The following is a 17256-nucleotide window of genomic DNA, read 5'->3' as shown; positions in this document are numbered from 1 at the left end:
TCAACCCATATTCCCCAAAGCTCAAAACCAGTCAGATGACTGCTTGTATCTGAAAAAGCTCAAAGTTCAATCACTCAAGGCACCACTGTACAATTTTTTAATGACAACAAGAGATGTTACTCTGGTATTTGTGGCGTGTGCTTACTGCACTCACCGTTTTATTGCATTTATTATACCCTAACGGAATCCAACCGAGAAACAAATGTGAAGGGTATTTGCAATATTACAGCTGTCAAAAGTCAATTTTTGCACCAAACGCTGCTGTAAAGCAGTCACGTGAAAATCCGTACAGCATAAATAAGAAGACGTCGACAGCATTGACGTCAAGACAGTGGTCATTTACCCTGTGGTCTATTTTTAGGTTCATATCTGAATGTGAGGATTCATCCTCAGTGTGTTGACTTTTTGACAGGAGGTCATTTTTTTTCTCGATTCTTTAAAAAAAAAAAAAAAAAAGGCATGTACGTGTGCAGATCATCTCGTGAGTCTTCCTGCTACTCTATACAAAGATTTGACAACATAAAAGCTTTACTGGTCCGTGTCTGATACAAATACAAATGTAAGGCATCGGTAATGAGAGGCAGCGAGTTGACTCCTACATATTTTCTCCAGCCAATAATTTATCCGGTCTCCTTCAGCCTGCGCCTATAAAAGCCCACAGATGCAGGAAAAAAACCCAACTTCAGTGTCATCCACATTCATTCACAGTGTTCTAATGAAACAATCATATGGGCAGAAGTGAGAGCACGTCACAAAACAACATCCCCCGCCACTAGCAGACGTCCGAAACGTAGTCGAAGTCCAGGAAGCTGTCCTGGTCCTTGCGTGTGAGAACGCGAGGTTCTCGCGGGGGTGTCAGGGCCGGCCGCTCCGTGGTGAATTCCTCGTCAAAGTTGCTGACGTCTTCCTTGTCGCCGATGGAGGGGATGAAGGGAGGAGGCACCTTCCTCTGCAGCAGTGCCTCCCAGTCCATGTTCTGAGAAAAAAAAAAACGCAGGTTTGGAAAAACATATTTATAACCGTGAGCATGCATTCATTTGTGATATATGCAACTTCCTGGTTTGTCTCTGTGTTGTAATCCTACACAAAAACGTTGCAGTGTTCCCCCGCAAGATGGCGGTTCATTGTAGGGACCCACTGATCTAAAAAATAAAGACTGGATGGCTCATTGGCCACCAAAACTGAAGTCGCCATCCGCCATCTTGATCCTCCCAAAACAACCAAGCAGACCTGCGTTAATCACCACTTTCGTGGCTGTGAGAAAACATTCCACAGGTAAATTGGAAACATTTTGACACTGTTAAAGTTTGTTTGTAAAGTTTTTTTTTCTATTTTCTGATGAGCTTAAATCACTTGAACAAAGTTTTGTTTACGGTTGTTCTTATTCATTCTCTGCTTCACCTTCATAGGCCGACGGTTTTTCACAAAAAAGCGATGTAAACATTTTCCCAAACTTCATCAGTGGATAAGCAAGAAAACACATTTTCTGTGAAATTTTTGATCGATTTCATAATACACAACTCTGCAAATTGAATTTGATTTTCAAATGCGAGGAAAGAAGGTTAAATATTCTGTCTGAAATAGGACGTCGCAGAGACAACAAATGAACAACGCGTTTAGCATGTATTTTCCCATTGCAAGTCCTTATTTCCAAAAATATATCAAACTGATTGACTTAAAATTGAATGTTTTCATGATGAAAACTGCTTAGTTTTTTGCTATGTTATGATGATAGTGCTTCGCAGCATATTTTGGGAAAAGTTAACATGTCACGGAAATTGGGCCCCAGGTAATATGCAAGGTTTCTTGCTAGTCTTTCCTTTGCACTTCGTCCTTTTTGGCTTATCAAGTTGAAATAAAAATCCTTCATGTTACCAGAACTGAAAAAATGTCAAGCTCACACGACCAGTTTTAATTCTACATGCCAAAGCTTGAGGAAAAACCCCCACCATAATCCAACGTGTAAACCATGTCCTCCACACGTTTTGGGAGTACCAATATGGTGGCCAACTGGCTTCAACCAATCGACATATCGCTCGATGTGTATGCGGTAGCCAGTCTTTTTTTTTTTTAGATCAGTGTTACGGACCAAGCTAAGCCACAAACTCATCATGAAAACACCATTGCCTGGTAATCCATCCCTGCACTTCCCCAAACAACAACAACAAAAATACCATGCTATAGCATTGTGATTACAGCAAGAGAATAATCAAAAAGGGAAAAAAAAAGAACAGTATATCATAATTCTGTGGCCATTGCACTGCTCCAGCCGGCCAGGGGGCAGGTGTTTTTCAAAATGTTTCTCAATTATTTTTTTTTACCTTTTCTACCCCCCCCCCCACACACACACACACTTTTTTTGGGGGGGGGGTGGCAGGGGTGGGGGGGGGCGGCAGGGATGGAACCAACCCTCAAAACTCATTATTATGAAGGTTACACTTGATGTCCAAAGTAGGTTAAAAATAGCCGTGAGACTTCCTACCCTGAAGAATTGCTGCTTCTTCACTTCCTCTGCATCCTTCTCACCGGAGCCGAGTCGCCTCTCTGGGTTTCTCCTTAGCAGCTGCTCGTGTTCCCGCGTGCAAACAGTTGGTACGTGTGTCACGAACATGTGCGGGTTTGTCGCATTTGTGTTTGCGTGTGGACGTTTTCTCACCCGTCTCATGATCCCGATCGCTTCTGTCGAGAGGAAGCGGGGGTAGCGCACTTCGTCGTTCACGATGCTGTCAAACACCTCCTCTTCGTCATCGCCTGGGAACGGTGACTACACGCACGCACAGGGTGGAATGATTAGGTTCATATCATATCTTGACATGATTCAGTAGGTGTGTTGTTCTCACCTCTCCCACCAACATCTCGTAGATAAGGACCCCCAGCCCCCACCAATCCACTGCCCTGGTGTAGGATGTATCCGTCAGGACTTCGGGTGCCAAAAACTCCGGCGTCCCGCAGAAAGTGCTGGTGCGGTCACCGTAACCCATGCCTACAAGATAGGAGGAAATAGAGCATCGTGTGATCCAGGGCCCAACGTGGCTCCCCAATCTGTCGGGAATTGATCAATATTCACCTTCTTTGCACAGGCCAAAATCGGCGATCTTCACGTAGCCGTCCGTGTCCAGCAGCAGGTTGTCCAGCTTCAAATCTCTACAACAGAATCCCATGATATGAAGTACACCCGGATAATATATCACGAGAACCACGACAGGCATACCAAGTTCTTTTTGTGAGTTCCACTCACCTGTAGACAATCTTATGGTCATGCAGGAACTGAAGTCCAAGAACCACACAGGCAGCATAAAACCTAAAATTCAACAAAAGTTTGTGCATCCTGATTTAATGGTGCAATCCAGTTGGACTACTGCTTCTCGTGTGCCCACATAAGCCACCAGGAGGCAGTATAATACAGTTAAAGCAGACAGAATGTTACTTCTACTACTGTAAGATGCTGTCATATTTGTCATTTTTCAAAGAGGACAAAGGTATGCCTCTTTTAAATTATTGTACAATTTATTTCTAATTAAAATGGCATATTTAATTGCACCTCTTCACAACCATTTCAGATCTTGTAACCACTATCGTTGCTATCCTTATGGAAATTCATTTTTCAGGCTCTTTAGAATTATAAGATAATCGGGGTTTATGTCAGCCTGCAAATTGTCGTAATGTATCAGACATGTGATTTGACTGAATGAAAAAAAGACTGAAAAATAGCCGCATGGTCTGGGGGCTGCAAGCACATTCAAAGGATGATCACCAATTTTAACGTGCAAGTTTTATAAATTGTATTATGAATATATCTAGTACATCTATAACTAAATGCTATTCTGTTTTCAAAATGTACACAATATGATCGTTCGTTATTAAGGTGCATACCTTTACCCCCAAAAATTACAAATTCAACTAAGTAAACTACTAAATTGAATTCAGATTTGCATCATGGCATGCTTCCAAAGAGTTTATATCGTATCCATTCAAAAACGTTTTAATGTCTTGTTTTAGTAAATGATTGAAAAGCATTAATTTGACAACAATTATTAACGTTAAGTAAATAATGCAGACATTTTTACAAGTAATTGCTTCTGAACTTTCACTTCGTTATTGATTAACCTGTCTGCAAGTGGGGTTGGTTGTTGGCCTTGGGTTGGGGGAAAAAAAAATGGAACAGTTTGTTTTCGTTGCTTTCAGTTATATGCCGTGTTTTTGTCGTTTCGTGTGAACTTGCAATGCCTTGAAACCTCTTGATCCATAGTCAACAGTATCCTGACCCCACGTGCACAACGCTTTACCAGGTCGATCGATTTTGCGAATGAAGTCGCTTAACAGAGTGGCAACTTCCTTCTTTCCAACTGTAGATGATTTCTCGTTCCATCTAGTCGCATCGGATGTTATTTTTGACATATCTATCAGTTTCTTTCACTCGAGAGGCGTCTTTCTCTTGAGCACCGTCGTGTTCACTTGAAAATGACCCCATGAGTTGCCTCGTATACAAGAAGCGTTTTCATTGGTCAGGAGGGACACATTCGACCAATCAACAGACGTGTATCTAATCTTCCACCTCGCTTGCAAAAGTCGGACCGGAAAATGAACAAGTTTGGATTCTGGCATGGGTTACGGTCGGAGTATAGCAGAAAAACTGAGAATATATATATTTTTTTAATCAATGCAATTTAAAAAGATGAAATTCCACCTATAAACAGAAAAATCACGTCTTGTGTATGCTGATTTTTGGTCACGTACATGGCTCGAGGCTCGGTGAAGACGTCGGTGTGGATGTGCATCATCAGGTCGCCTCCCGCCGTGTACTCCATGACGAAACACACGTGCTCCGGTGTCTGGAAGCACGCAAACAGGTTGACCAGGAAGGGGTGATGCGACATGTTCACTGTCTCAAAGATGCGCTTCTCGCACATCAGACTAGACGAGATTTAGGGAGGATAAGGAAAGGAGGAGACAAAAAGACAGAGGTTAGAGCGATTGAAGCAGGAACATATTATGAAATAGTGACTTTTATGGCATTTTTTGAAATTGTTCATGGTCTTTCTACTGTGTACCTTTTAGTATATTTAATGTAAATTAAAAATGATTATTGTCATCATGCTACCCATTATGTTATGCAGACTTTGACCATCTGGAGGCAGTATAAGAGATGAAAAATATATAAATAGCTAGTACAGTCCTGGAGACTAAGTTCCTTTCAGGACCTCTCAGGACAGCAGAATAATTAGTTGTTCTTCGCTGAGGATAAAGACTATCTGTAAGTATTGCTATTGCCTGCCTGCATGTGTTGCTGCAAAGTTTGTGTTCCGGTATCTTTTGCTAAAAGGGTCCACATAGATACTGATTGTTAGCTAATGCGCCTATGGTGTTTCCCATTGTACGCTATTATTGTGACAAACGGAACGTCTCCTTTTGGATGATTAAAGCATTGAACACAACTGCCATTTAAATTCCGGCATCATATTACATTACACAATACAATGAAATCAAATGCATTCAACAGACCTTTCGACCTCATCACGAGCTATTATATCGCCTTTCTTCAGAGCTTTGATGGCAAACATGGTGCCTGTCTTCTTGTACTCGGACAATAACACCTGCAGACAGATGGGCACAGCGTCATTCATGCCAAACCGACAGCTGCGGGTGAAATCCACAAATGCGAGTACCTTCCCAAAATGGCCTCGTCCCAACACTGCTATCAGCCTGAAGTCTTGGAGAGACAGAGGGCCTTTCCTCTGCTTACTGAAGACACAATGGAAGGATTGCTGAGATACTCATTTATACTCATTGTGAGAAATCACATGTGAAAATGTGGTTGATCAGGGGTGTCAAACATAAGGCCCGCGGGCCAGAGTCGGCCCGCAAGGAGGTTCAATCAGGACCGCAGGATAATTAAAAAGTGAAAAAATGCGGAAAAGACACAGAATAAGTATTTTTAATAAGATGCAATTCATGGATTGATCAGAGTGGAAGACAACTGCAGTCTCAGTCTGTCATTGAGACAGACCCAACACAGCAGTATTAATGCGCCACCTGCTGCTTGTTACAACTTTGTTTTTACTCTGGTCTCTCCCCCTCCCCTAGACCGTCATTAGCCAAAATGTCAACGGAGAAAAGTAGACACGGCGTGTAGAATTTTCAATGAAAAATGGACCACGTCCGATTTATTTATAGAAATGCACGGAAAAACCTTTGTCCTTGGTGCGTTCGAAGGAATAAGAATATTCGACGCCACTACGAGACTCTTCACAGCGAAAAATACGACACCTGGCAAAGACAATGAGAAGAGATAAGATCAACGGATTGCAGGTGGGTCCGAGGAAACGGTGGACAACTGTCATCCAGAGCTGACAAGTTGGTGAAGCAGCGGTAAAAGCCAGCTACCTAATTGCTAGCGAAATAGCATTAGCATCAAAGCCGTATTCCGACAGTGACTTTGTGAAACGATGCATGATGAAGGCGGCTGAACTTGGAGGGTTTAGGACAGATGTGACTATGTCAATGACAAAAGTAAATTGCACATTTGTCAAAAGAAATATTTGTAAAAGGAATCTTCATTAAATTTCAACATTTTCCTAATGTTCTTGTGCTTCCTTCCACCAAAACAAAAAAAACGACGCGATATTCATAGCAGAGTATGTTATAATTTTAATGGTCCGGCCCACTTGACATCTACCGAGGCTGTATGTGGCCCACAGTGTGAAATGAGTTTTGACACCCCTGCTCTGGATGCTTCATTACACGACATTATAGCAAACATCGGATCTCATTAGCCTGTGCAAATGTACCAAAACAAGTAAGAAGTCAATATTGTCCATGATGGCATATGGCATTGCAAATAACATATTCTGGCATGCAAGTGCGTACCTGCTGACAGATGGCGTTCGGACAGGGCACTCAGGGGTGAGGTCTGAGGGGGTAAAGGGCTCGATGATTGGCAGTCGCTCCTGGCAGGGAACGTGAGAGGAATGAATGGGGAAAAGACGGTCGGATATCAAGACAAGGAAGCAGCATGTCAAGGCGTGTGACACACAGACTGTTGAGGCACTATTCTGGGGGTATTGTTTCGCAAAAATATTGGACAATCATATATATCCAGGCCTAATATGGAATAAAATGAAATAAATAAATCACTAAAAGAATATTGATGAACGTCCAATAAGCTCTTTGTACATAAAACTTCTGGCTGATTACTGATAATTGGAATAAACCTGCCACTGATGCCCCAAAAACTTTTATGACGAACAATAAACAGTTTATTGATAGCTAGTTTTGCATTTCATTAATATTTACAGTATATTAGGTGGGATATGCCCTGGACCAGATGCCAGTCAACTGCAGGACACATAATAAACAATTGGACAATTCAGTAATTGATGAAGTTCACAAGCATTTTTTTTTTTGTTGTATATTCTGAGAGGATAAACGCACGCAAGCATGAAAAAATGCAAATGTCACACAAGAGGACCTGAGGACAGATTTGACAGTAAATATGAAGATACTGAACTAGACTGAGCTCCCCACGTTGCTTCAAAGTGCAGCAGCAGTAGTAGTAGTACATGTTATTCGCAGAGGATAAGTATTAATATATGATGTCAACGTGTTACAGCAATCTTATAACTTATATCTATGAATCCCATTGTATGTAAGGATTAAGGTAGCACAAACTATGGGGTTGTTTTAAATCCATGTAATTCTTTGTTTTATGGTTAGTTTGACCGCGCTTAGGCCTCAGAGCAGAATGAAATCCATAATTTTGTAGAACTTCATCACCTGAATAAAGTTGAATGTTGCAGAGCACTGCAAAATTTTAATGATGTTATGAACCACTTCAGAAAAATGCTTAAAAGATGGCAAAACAAACAGATTTGTTCTTTGTGAAAAAGGGGCAAGTAACCCCCACTTCAGACATCTGAAACTGTTGTTTTGCATTGCCTTTTTATTTTGTTCCATTAACCCTACCTCTAGTTGGAAGTGACATTTTTTTTGTACATTACGTACAATTTGTCTGTTTTTTCCCCCTCATTATTGCTTGTTTAAAGTTATTCTGCACTTTTGTTCATAAAAAAAAAAAAAGGTTTACAAGGCTGGGAGCCGAGTCGCTAAAGATACGGCAATGCAGTCCCAGCCTAGCATACTCTACTAGACTAAAGCATACATTTTAAGCATAAAAATAAATATATTTCTTAAATGATTTAATTAGATAAAGTATTTAAACTATACATGTATTTCTACTATGCAGTTTATTAGCTGGAAAAGCTAAAAAAAAAAAAACAAAAAAAAAACAACGCTTAAAAAAATATATTTTTAGTCCTGGAGCGCATTATTTCATTTTCCATTCATTGTAATGGGAAAACGTGCTTCGGTTTTCGAATGTTTTGATTTTCAACCAACCTTCTGGAACGGATTGTGTTTGAGAACCGATGCGCCACTGTACAGTCTTTGACTTGTGTTAAGTGTCGAGTAACCCCCTCCGAAGACATTTGAAACTGTTTTTTTGCATTGCTTTTTTCTTTTGTTCCATTAACCCTACCTCTAGTTGCAAGTCAATTTATTTATTTTTACATGTTACGTACCTTCTGTGCAAATAAAAAACAATTGTTTTTTCCCCCCTTATTATTGCTTGTTTAAAGTTATTCTGTACTTTTGTTGATTAAAAAAAAGGTTTACAAGGCTGGGGGCCGAGTCGCTACAGATTCGGCAATGCACTCCCAGCTTAACATACTCTACTAGGCTAAAGCATACATTTTAAGCAAAAAATAAATATATTTCTTAAATGATTTAATTTTTTAAAGTATTTAAACTATACATGTGTTTCTACTATGCAGTTTATTAATTAGGAATAGCAAAAAAAAAACTGCTCAAAAAACTATATTTTTAGGCTTGGAAAGCATTATTTCATTTTCCATTCATTGTAATGGGAAAACGTGCTTTGGTTTTTGAACCTTTTGGTTTTTTTACCCGCCTTCTGGAACAGATTGTGTTCCAGAACCAAGGCACCACTGTACTAGATTGTGTGGACCTAACTACACCAGACACACACACACACACGCGCACACCTCTGCCATGTCACCCGTCTGTCTGTCTGTCTCACCGGTGTGTTCATGTCTGCATCTCGCTTGTAATCGCCCCTTATCGGCGAGTCGCTATCCAGACTTAGCTTCTCCACGGAGATCTCCCTGAAAGCGCCGCACAACACAACGGCGAGAGCGACACGCGGCACGGCAGCAGCAGAAGACGCACAAATGGGTAAAGAGAAGACAAACAAGAGGAAGGTTAGACGTGGGGGGCGGATGAAATAGGGGGGGAAAAAGGTTCCTGGGTTGCTCATGGGTACGTGTAGATGAGTGGCAGCCACATGCCAGTGCTCCGTGTCTCACCCAGAATTGAGTGGTAAGCTGTGTGCGCTGGGACTGTAGGTTCCCGAGTTGTTAACAGTGGGAATGGCGTTCCGTAGAAGCCGCACCCACGTCCCGATGTCGACATTCATTTGGCGAGCTCGGAGGAATGCCTTGCCTGGAAATGGACACAAAAAAAACACACGCCACAATTGAAGGGAGTTTAGTTTAGGGCAGTGGTTCCAAAATTATGGTGCAAGTGCCACTACTGGGTATGCCATTTGAAAATCCCACAGGAGGAAATGTTCAAACTGTGCATAACGTTACTTAACTTTTAACTTTTTTTTTTTAATCCAGGATAGTACTTTTTTTTTTTTTTTTTAAACATTTATGTAAGTAACTTTGCATTTTTACTTTGTTGAACGGTTTACATTATTAAGTTATTAACTAAGTTATTCCAAGCCCAGAACTAATGTTTATACTCTGTATCATATTACAGTGCCTAATAATAATAATATAAATTTTAGGAATAAAACCTCTGCCTCATTTTTGATAAACATGATGTTACCACAATAGCGTGATGCCATCTTTGGGGGTGGTCGAGGATGACACAATTACTGGCCCACTCTGCTGCCTTCCTGACTTGCGCCAATGTGTCGATCTTATATGTCCCTTTGATCTTTCATCTGAAATAATCCTTTGGTTTTTTTTTTCTTTGATGACATCACAACCACCAATCACCAGGCCCCGCCCATAACAGCACACACTCAAGAGTTCATTCAGATATTGCAATACACACAGTGCAAGTACAGTTCCTACAGAACCACATAACCACCCATTCGGAGGTTATTCATTAAATAAATCAATTTTTCCATCTCTGGGCAGCATGGTAGAAGCTAGTGGTTAGCGCATCTGCTCACAGTGGTGAGGTTTAGGGTTTGAATTTCACCCCTGGCCATCTCGTGTGGAGCCTGCGGCATTTTAAGACTTGAAAAAATAATACAGTAAGGGATATCTAAGGCCTAAATTTTGAGCTTTTACAGATACAAATGTTGTTGTAAATACCTCTGACAGCAGCAATCAAAACTAATGATTATTATCTTTAAAAAAAAAAAAAACTTTAAAGATTCTTGCATTGCACCTGTTTTGTTTTTTATCTATTATGCAGGTGCTGTAACACTTCAATTTATATTGTAAATTATGGTCAACTAGTAACTACTACATGTTTCCTTAGCTAAATAAAACTGAATACTGAATGATAATCTTGTGTCGTAAATATATTACATAAAAAAGATGGATTACCTTGCTGCTTGGAAAAGACCTTCTTTTGCCTTTGTAAGCGAGGGACCCTCTCAATAACGGGGTTGAAGAATGTCACCTGGAAATCAAGAAAAATGCTGATGCCACTGATATGAGTATCTGCCTTTCATTGCAATCAAAGGCATCAAAGATCTGATTGTCAGATGTCTGTGAAAAATTATACTTTGATGTGCAGTGTTTGAAGATGGACCTTTCTTCCCCAGCCGTGACCGATCATGAATGCTTGCATTAGTGGTTATCCAACACAAATGTGAATGAGACATTATTACAAGGCCAAAGCCTGTTTTATTCCTCTTGTCCCGGCATAACCCCCCCCCCCCCCCCCCATGACAACCTGATGGAATATGAATGTGTTATACCTCAGCAAGCAGCAGACCCTGAGGTTCCAGCTCCAGCTGAACTGTGTGCTTCTGGTTGTCCAGGAACTCTTCCAGCTTCAGGTACTTGACAGCGCAGAGCAAGCGATAGTCCTTCCAGTACACCGCGATCTCCATCTCCCTTGACTGCCACATGCGGGGAAAATGCAAACAGTTTTTGGTCAAACAACATGACCTATGTTAGCAGAGGCGTAGACATTAATATTTATGTGGGACTGACCCTTTCCAGCTCCACAGTGAAAGTCTGGTCCCAGGCCTGCTCCCCCACAGTCTTCCAAGCAGTCTGGCCCACCACTGTGTTGTCCAACTTGAGCACAGCGCTCACCTCAGCTGCAAATACATACACAGCATATTTTATTTTTTTTGTCCAGTTAAAGTCACCACAGCGTCTTCCATGTCAGCCCATCTCCTCCATCTTCCTCTCTAACACCAACAGCCCTCATGTCTTCCCTCACAACATCCATCAACCTTCTCTTTCGTCTTTCTCTCGCTCTTTTGCCTGGCAGCGCCATCCTCAGCACCCTTCTACCAATATACCGTGATTTCCGGCCTATAAGCCGCAACATTTTTCACACGCTTTCAACCCTGCGGTTTATGCGGTGATGCGGCTAATTTGTGCATTTTTTCTAAAGGCTGCAAGGGGACACTCGAGCGGAAAAGGTAAGAGTGAGACCGAAATTATGTGCCGAGGAAGTGACTTTTACCAATCCGGTGTGACGGTCTGAGCGCTCCCCCATACTGAAAAGTCTCCTTGTGATTAATGTGCATGCGTTACTAACAGGGGAACTCATAGTTCCCCTTCTTCTACATAGAGGGAGCTAACATACGTTATATCCGAACCTTAAAACAGAAGTAGATGAAAAGATATACACATATATGTACGTTCGCTGTGTTCGTCTTTCTGAGACGTCCATAGCGAACTTGAACACTCGGCGACAAGTTGTCAAATGGCACATGTTGAAGCATGGATGGGGATGTTTCAGACTGGGCGGAAGTTTACAAAATAAACGCGCATGGGTGTTAATCACAAGGAGACTTTTCAGCACCACGAGTGCTAAACCGTCACACCGGCCCTGTTAGCGCTGCGCTAGCGTGTACCTGCTGCGTCTCAGTGATTTTTACGAGTATGTTTTTTTTTTTTTTTTTTTTTGCCGGCCCTGTTACCCCGGCAGCGCTAGCGTTAAACCCTCTGTGTACCGTCTTTCTTTGAAAATATCTCCTGTTTCAATGTGGGTACTTGCGGCTTTTACACGGCTGCGGCCTATGTATGTACCAAATGGTATTTTCTTCACAAATGTACTGGGTGAGGCTTATAACCAGGTGCGCTTTTTTAGGCCGGGAATTACGGTACTCACTCTCTCTCTCTTCCGGATGTATCCAAAGCAGTCAGTCAGAAAGTCTGCTTTCTCTCACTTTGTCCCCAAAACGTCTAAATTTGGCTGTCGCTCGAATGAGCTCATTTTCAATCCCATCTACTTGCTCACTCCTAGAGAGAAACTCAACATGTTCATTTGTCTTGTTTTTGTTAATTATGTATAGAGAGTCCATCTATGGTCACAAGCAGAACAATTAAAAGTTCTTTGATTCAATGGTAGATGATACAGTAAACCTCATTTCACACTGACAATTTATGAGTAAATCAAGATTCTGATGATTTAAGTATGCATACCTTTTGTGACATTTTTGTTTGGTGGTGTGTGTTGATATTTTTCCAAATGTAAACAGACTAGCATATATAGCATATCACATAATACACTTTATGTTGTACTTACATGAGAGCTCCTCCATCTTACTCGGTGTCTTCCCACTGACTGAACCACTGCGACTGTAGAGTCCCTTGTTGCCTCTCATGAAGTACCGTGTATCTCCAGGGCAGTAACAGGGCAAATTGACAGGAGTCCCCTTATTGCGCCCTGGCACCGCCTCCAACAACCCCACGCAGCCCAGTAGCTGCACCTGCAAGGTACCTGAGCACACAGTTGAACCCGTTTTACAGTAAGGTCTTACTATTGCTGAGAGGACGTCTTTTTTTTGCTCTCGTACCAGTGAGCGGTGAGGGCTTGCTCAGGGTGCTGTACTGGTTGTATACGTAGGGGGCACCGTGGCGAGAGCTGAAGGCCGGTGAGGAGGAGAGCACCATCTCCTCTTTGATCACATTGGCCTTGGGGTGGTCCTCGGGTAGTTCGGCCAGACGGTGGTCCAGAGAATCCCTCAGCAGGTCCAAGCGCTGAGAGGCCTCGCTCAGTCGAGACTGTGCCTGTGCACAGAAAGGATGCGAGGCAGCTTTAAAAGCCATGTTTAGTGAATAGAAAAAGGGGATTAGTGAAAATGTAGCCTGCTATCAAGTTTGAGATTAAACAACCAAGTAAATTTGTGGTGAACTGCTAATTTCTCAAAAAACGAATGGCCAAAGTATGACAAGACAAGCCATTATGTCTACCAAGCCATTATGTACTTCCATATTATATTAGGAGACAGTAGAATTAACTCAATTAATAATAATAACGCAATCCAATTCCGTGTGCTGGTCCTTCTTGGCCACTAGGAGGCAGTACTGTATCATATAGTCAGGCAGAAACAAACAAAGAAGAACAAATGATAACTTCTTCTACTACTTAGTTAATTACTGCAGTAATAGTCACTTTTCGGACTATTTTCATAGTATTCTGATATTATGCGTTTGCGTGTGTTGTTCCACCATTAAGAGTTCAAATATGTTACTTGAAGGGTTGCAATACTGCGACTATTGATGCTAACGTCAGAATGTCAGTAGGATTTTCCAGTTTATGTTAGCATTAAGCTAGCAAGATTGAAACTTCTTTTATGATACAACGTTCACAATTTGCCAAACTCGAGCTTATTAACAGAGTTGAACTGAGTTTACTAACACCGCAGTTGTATGGGAGGAAAATACAAAAAAAACTTACGGCGTTTTATGCATCGGTTGAAAGAAACAAGCTAACAAACAACAGAGGAGAACAAGTTTGTCCCATATTTCTCATCTGGAGTAGAGTTTTAGTGTAGAGGAGACTGAGGGCAACAATAAAACAGGGTGGTGGGGAATGTGGAGTATAGCACTGTAGTGTTTAGTGTGGGATAGCAGGACATAATGTGTAAATCATTGTGACTGTCAGTGCTTTGCAACCTACTGTGCCACGGTGCGTTACTTACTCGGTTCCAAAACTGTGCCATAGTTATCACTAACGTACACAAAATTACACTTAACATGTCTTAGAGAGTCCTCAGACATAAATATAATTGTCGTAAACTGGGGATCTCATACTTTCTGCTTTTGGCAAAATAAAGCATCAATAGCCCTCTTACCTCGGAAAGAGCTTTCTTGTCCTGAACCTTGCTGGCCCCCAGGAGTCTGAGCACGTTTTTGGCCCCCTCGGCAACAGCATGTTCCACCCTGTAGTGATGCCTCAGCTCCTCAATGCGCAACTCCACCCCACACATGTCGTGGTTACCTGCAGTCACATCAGCGAGTTCGTGTTACACTTACAACCCAGTCCGTTTCAATGCCATTCTGTCCTGTCACAGTTCATTTATAGGCAATAGCATGCTGGTTTGCTTGTTTGGCAGCATTTCTTAATGATTACAACCCAACCTGAATAAGTGATGACATCATCTATAATAAGTGCCACAGATTAACCGAACAGAAGAGAAACAGGAGCAGAGCCTGGAGCCTTGTTTGCAGTCTAATAACTGTGCACTTGTCATTTAACATCACCTCCACATCTTTAATTTGCTATTTAACATGTTTCTCTTTTAAGAGAGGTTTTAAGCAATTCTCTCAGACACGGGGTCATCCCCCACTACAACATCTCAGTGATCCACTTCGACGTGGCCTCCCAGCTTCATGGAGCAGATAAGCGACGAGGGTGGTGGAAGATGAAAAAGATCAGATATACAAGGCTAAGATAAACACAACCCCAAGGAATTGACTTCGTCCTGCTGTTGAACGTGGATGAGAATAATGGTATTAAAAATGTCCATGATGTATGTATGATTTAAAATACAGAGAAATTGTGCGTGTATGGCAGGGAAGGTGGGGGCAATATGAGCGGTGGGAGTAGAAGTGCCTTATGGGTGCTTTATCTCCTAATAAGGTGTTCTGCCTGCAGCGTGGACTCAGCGAGATGACCTCTCCAGGGGGTGTGGTGCCTGGAGACTGTCTGTGTACACTAGACGCACAACCAATTCCCCTGTGTGTGTGTGTGTGTGTGCGTGCACCCGTGCGTGTGTGTGTGTGCTTTAAATGAGCCAGAATAACTTGGGACCGGCTATGTGGGAGCCCAGCGCATAAGAAAGTTGGGAGCGCTGAGGTCAATAGCTAAAGGCTCAAGATTTTGGAAAACTACATCATATTAAATGGGAAAAAAAATCTGCTTTGTCGGGAAGACAAAAAAATAAATCTATTGTGGGTGCTAGGGTACTCTGTTCGATACATTCTGCATGCTACAACACAGGCTTGTGGCCCATGTTTTCGGGGTTTTCAACTCAGGGCGAGTTAAATAAAACGTGGCTACTATGCGGTTGACACCTTCCTCCAAAATCTCATGTGATGAATGTATTTTTCTGTACAAAAGTAAAATGTTTGTCTGCCTCTTCCGCGAACAAAGCACAAACACTTAAGTGTGCTGCTGGAATGTTTTGTGTGCAAAAGAAACTGTGGCATTTTGGAGAAATTGTATATTTGGAGGGTAGGAGAACGAAATGGCGGTTTGCATGTTTGCCTCGCAATCAAGATAGTCTTCCTAGAAGAGTCGAAGCTGTTATAGATGCCAATGAAAGATTAGTCGTGTTTTCTTCCCTTTTCACTTGCTGTAGGTGTAAACGTCCCCGTTTTTAACGATTCTTCCCTCAGCCCAGGTCCACCCCCTTTCATCAAAGTCATTAATTGACCCTTTTAGTGCCATCAGAGGGGTAAGGATTATCCATAGCGCTCACTGCCAGACATAAAGTCAGTCACTTGCCCTGAATTGGCATTGATTCCTCTTTCAGGGTACATAAAGTACAAAACATCTGAACATCGAACGGACTGTATGTTTGTTTGTTGTTGTTTTCTTTGCATCCGTTGTCGAGTTTTCTTCATCCCACCCTTTCACAAGTTTTTCGCCATAATCGGTTGAATCATTTTTGTACTCCTGCTAGCTAACAAACAAGCACCCTTAGCGGGGGTAACATGCACCTACCCTGTGTGTCGCCGTCATGCGCGGTGGCCTGCACAGCTTTGCGGATTTGCATGCGAATGATGTCTATTTTGGTTTTACTGTCCTGCAGCATCTGCTGGGCCGTCTGCAACATCTTCTTATCCTGAGGACGCAAAAAGGAAGGTCAAACGTGATCAGACCTTTAAAATGGATCGTTTCTGCTCACAGTAAAAAAAAGCTGATAACTGATTATTGATAATTTGTGAGAGTAATCAAGAGAAGACAGGATAGAGATTCTCCACGATGCCGAATTATTATTCCAGTATTTGAGTCAGCAAGTTGCAAGGAGAGTGATTGATGGTGTAGTGGTACACACGCCTGACTTTGGTGCAGGCAGCGTGGGATCGATTCCCGATCAGTGATGATGTCGATATCTGCCCTGCGACTGGCTAGCCAGCGGTTCAGGGTGTCGTCCGCCTTTCGCCCGAAGCTAGCTGGGATAAGCTCTAGCTTTCCCGCAACCCTTGTGAGGATAAGCGGCTTGGATTATGACATGACGTGACAAGTTGCAAGGTTGTGAACCATGAAGGTGAAATCCAGTTTGAACCATTTCAGGGAGGTGTGTCAGCCTGTTATATTGAAATCAATGTCACAACTGATATTTGCATAATCATCGTGTAATTATCCGATTGCGTGATTATCGTCACTGTGTGAGGCAATCACTGTTCCCTCTAATTTTTTACGTGTCTGACCAAACACACTAAGGCTGTGAGCGCTCCCTTTGACCACTGTGTTGAAAGCTGAATGATGCTCCCAAACAGTTTTAGCTTTAATGTTATGTTGCCTCCTATATTTAAAATACAAAATTAGCTTTTTGGGCAACGTATCATATGTGCTTTCATCCTCAATCAGGCTGCGCCAAGGTGGAATTTTAACATTACACGCCATCTCATCCTGCACTTTCTACTTTGGCTTCAGACCAGACCTTTTTACTCAAAAAAAAAGCGACAATCTCGTCCAGTTTCGCCACTTTTTCTTCCAATATTCACATACTGCGACATTCAT

General features: G+C 42.1%; 1 protein-coding gene across 4 annotated transcripts in view; it reads right to left on the bottom strand.

Annotated features, from left to right (window-relative positions):
- Positions 1 to 120: 120 nt before the first annotated feature.
- Positions 121 to 17256, bottom strand: part of pkn1a (protein kinase N1a) — a 43601-nt gene continuing 26465 nt past the window's right edge. For all 4 annotated transcript variants that reach the window (XM_061828643.1, XM_061828640.1, XM_061828641.1 and 1 more), the window contains 19 exons: positions 16234 to 16354; positions 14360 to 14505; positions 13079 to 13292; positions 12808 to 13002; positions 11256 to 11365; positions 11018 to 11161; positions 10641 to 10716; positions 9381 to 9516; positions 9095 to 9179; positions 6868 to 6947; positions 5667 to 5742; positions 5503 to 5594; positions 4738 to 4914; positions 3239 to 3301; positions 3068 to 3144; positions 2841 to 2983; positions 2657 to 2764; positions 2483 to 2563; positions 121 to 976 (listed from right to left, as the gene is read on the bottom strand). In XM_061828643.1, coding sequence (XP_061684627.1) covers positions 773 to 976; positions 2483 to 2563; positions 2657 to 2764; positions 2841 to 2983; positions 3068 to 3144; positions 3239 to 3301; positions 4738 to 4914; positions 5503 to 5594; positions 5667 to 5742; positions 6868 to 6947; positions 9095 to 9179; positions 9381 to 9516; positions 10641 to 10716; positions 11018 to 11161; positions 11256 to 11365; positions 12808 to 13002; positions 13079 to 13292; positions 14360 to 14505; positions 16234 to 16354 — 2328 coding nt within the window. In that variant the 3' untranslated portion in view covers positions 121 to 772. The remainder of the gene's footprint in view (positions 977 to 2482; positions 2564 to 2656; positions 2765 to 2840; positions 2984 to 3067; positions 3145 to 3238; positions 3302 to 4737; positions 4915 to 5502; positions 5595 to 5666; positions 5743 to 6867; positions 6948 to 9094; positions 9180 to 9380; positions 9517 to 10640; positions 10717 to 11017; positions 11162 to 11255; positions 11366 to 12807; positions 13003 to 13078; positions 13293 to 14359; positions 14506 to 16233; positions 16355 to 17256) is intronic.

The sequence above is a fragment of the Syngnathoides biaculeatus genome, chromosome 9 (genome assembly GCF_019802595.1).
Source record: "Syngnathoides biaculeatus isolate LvHL_M chromosome 9, ASM1980259v1, whole genome shotgun sequence".
In the NCBI taxonomy this organism is placed as follows: Eukaryota; Metazoa; Chordata; class Actinopteri; order Syngnathiformes; family Syngnathidae; genus Syngnathoides; species Syngnathoides biaculeatus.
The sequence above is the reverse complement of the archived record's forward strand: the minus strand, read 5'-3'. Positions and strand labels throughout refer to the sequence as shown.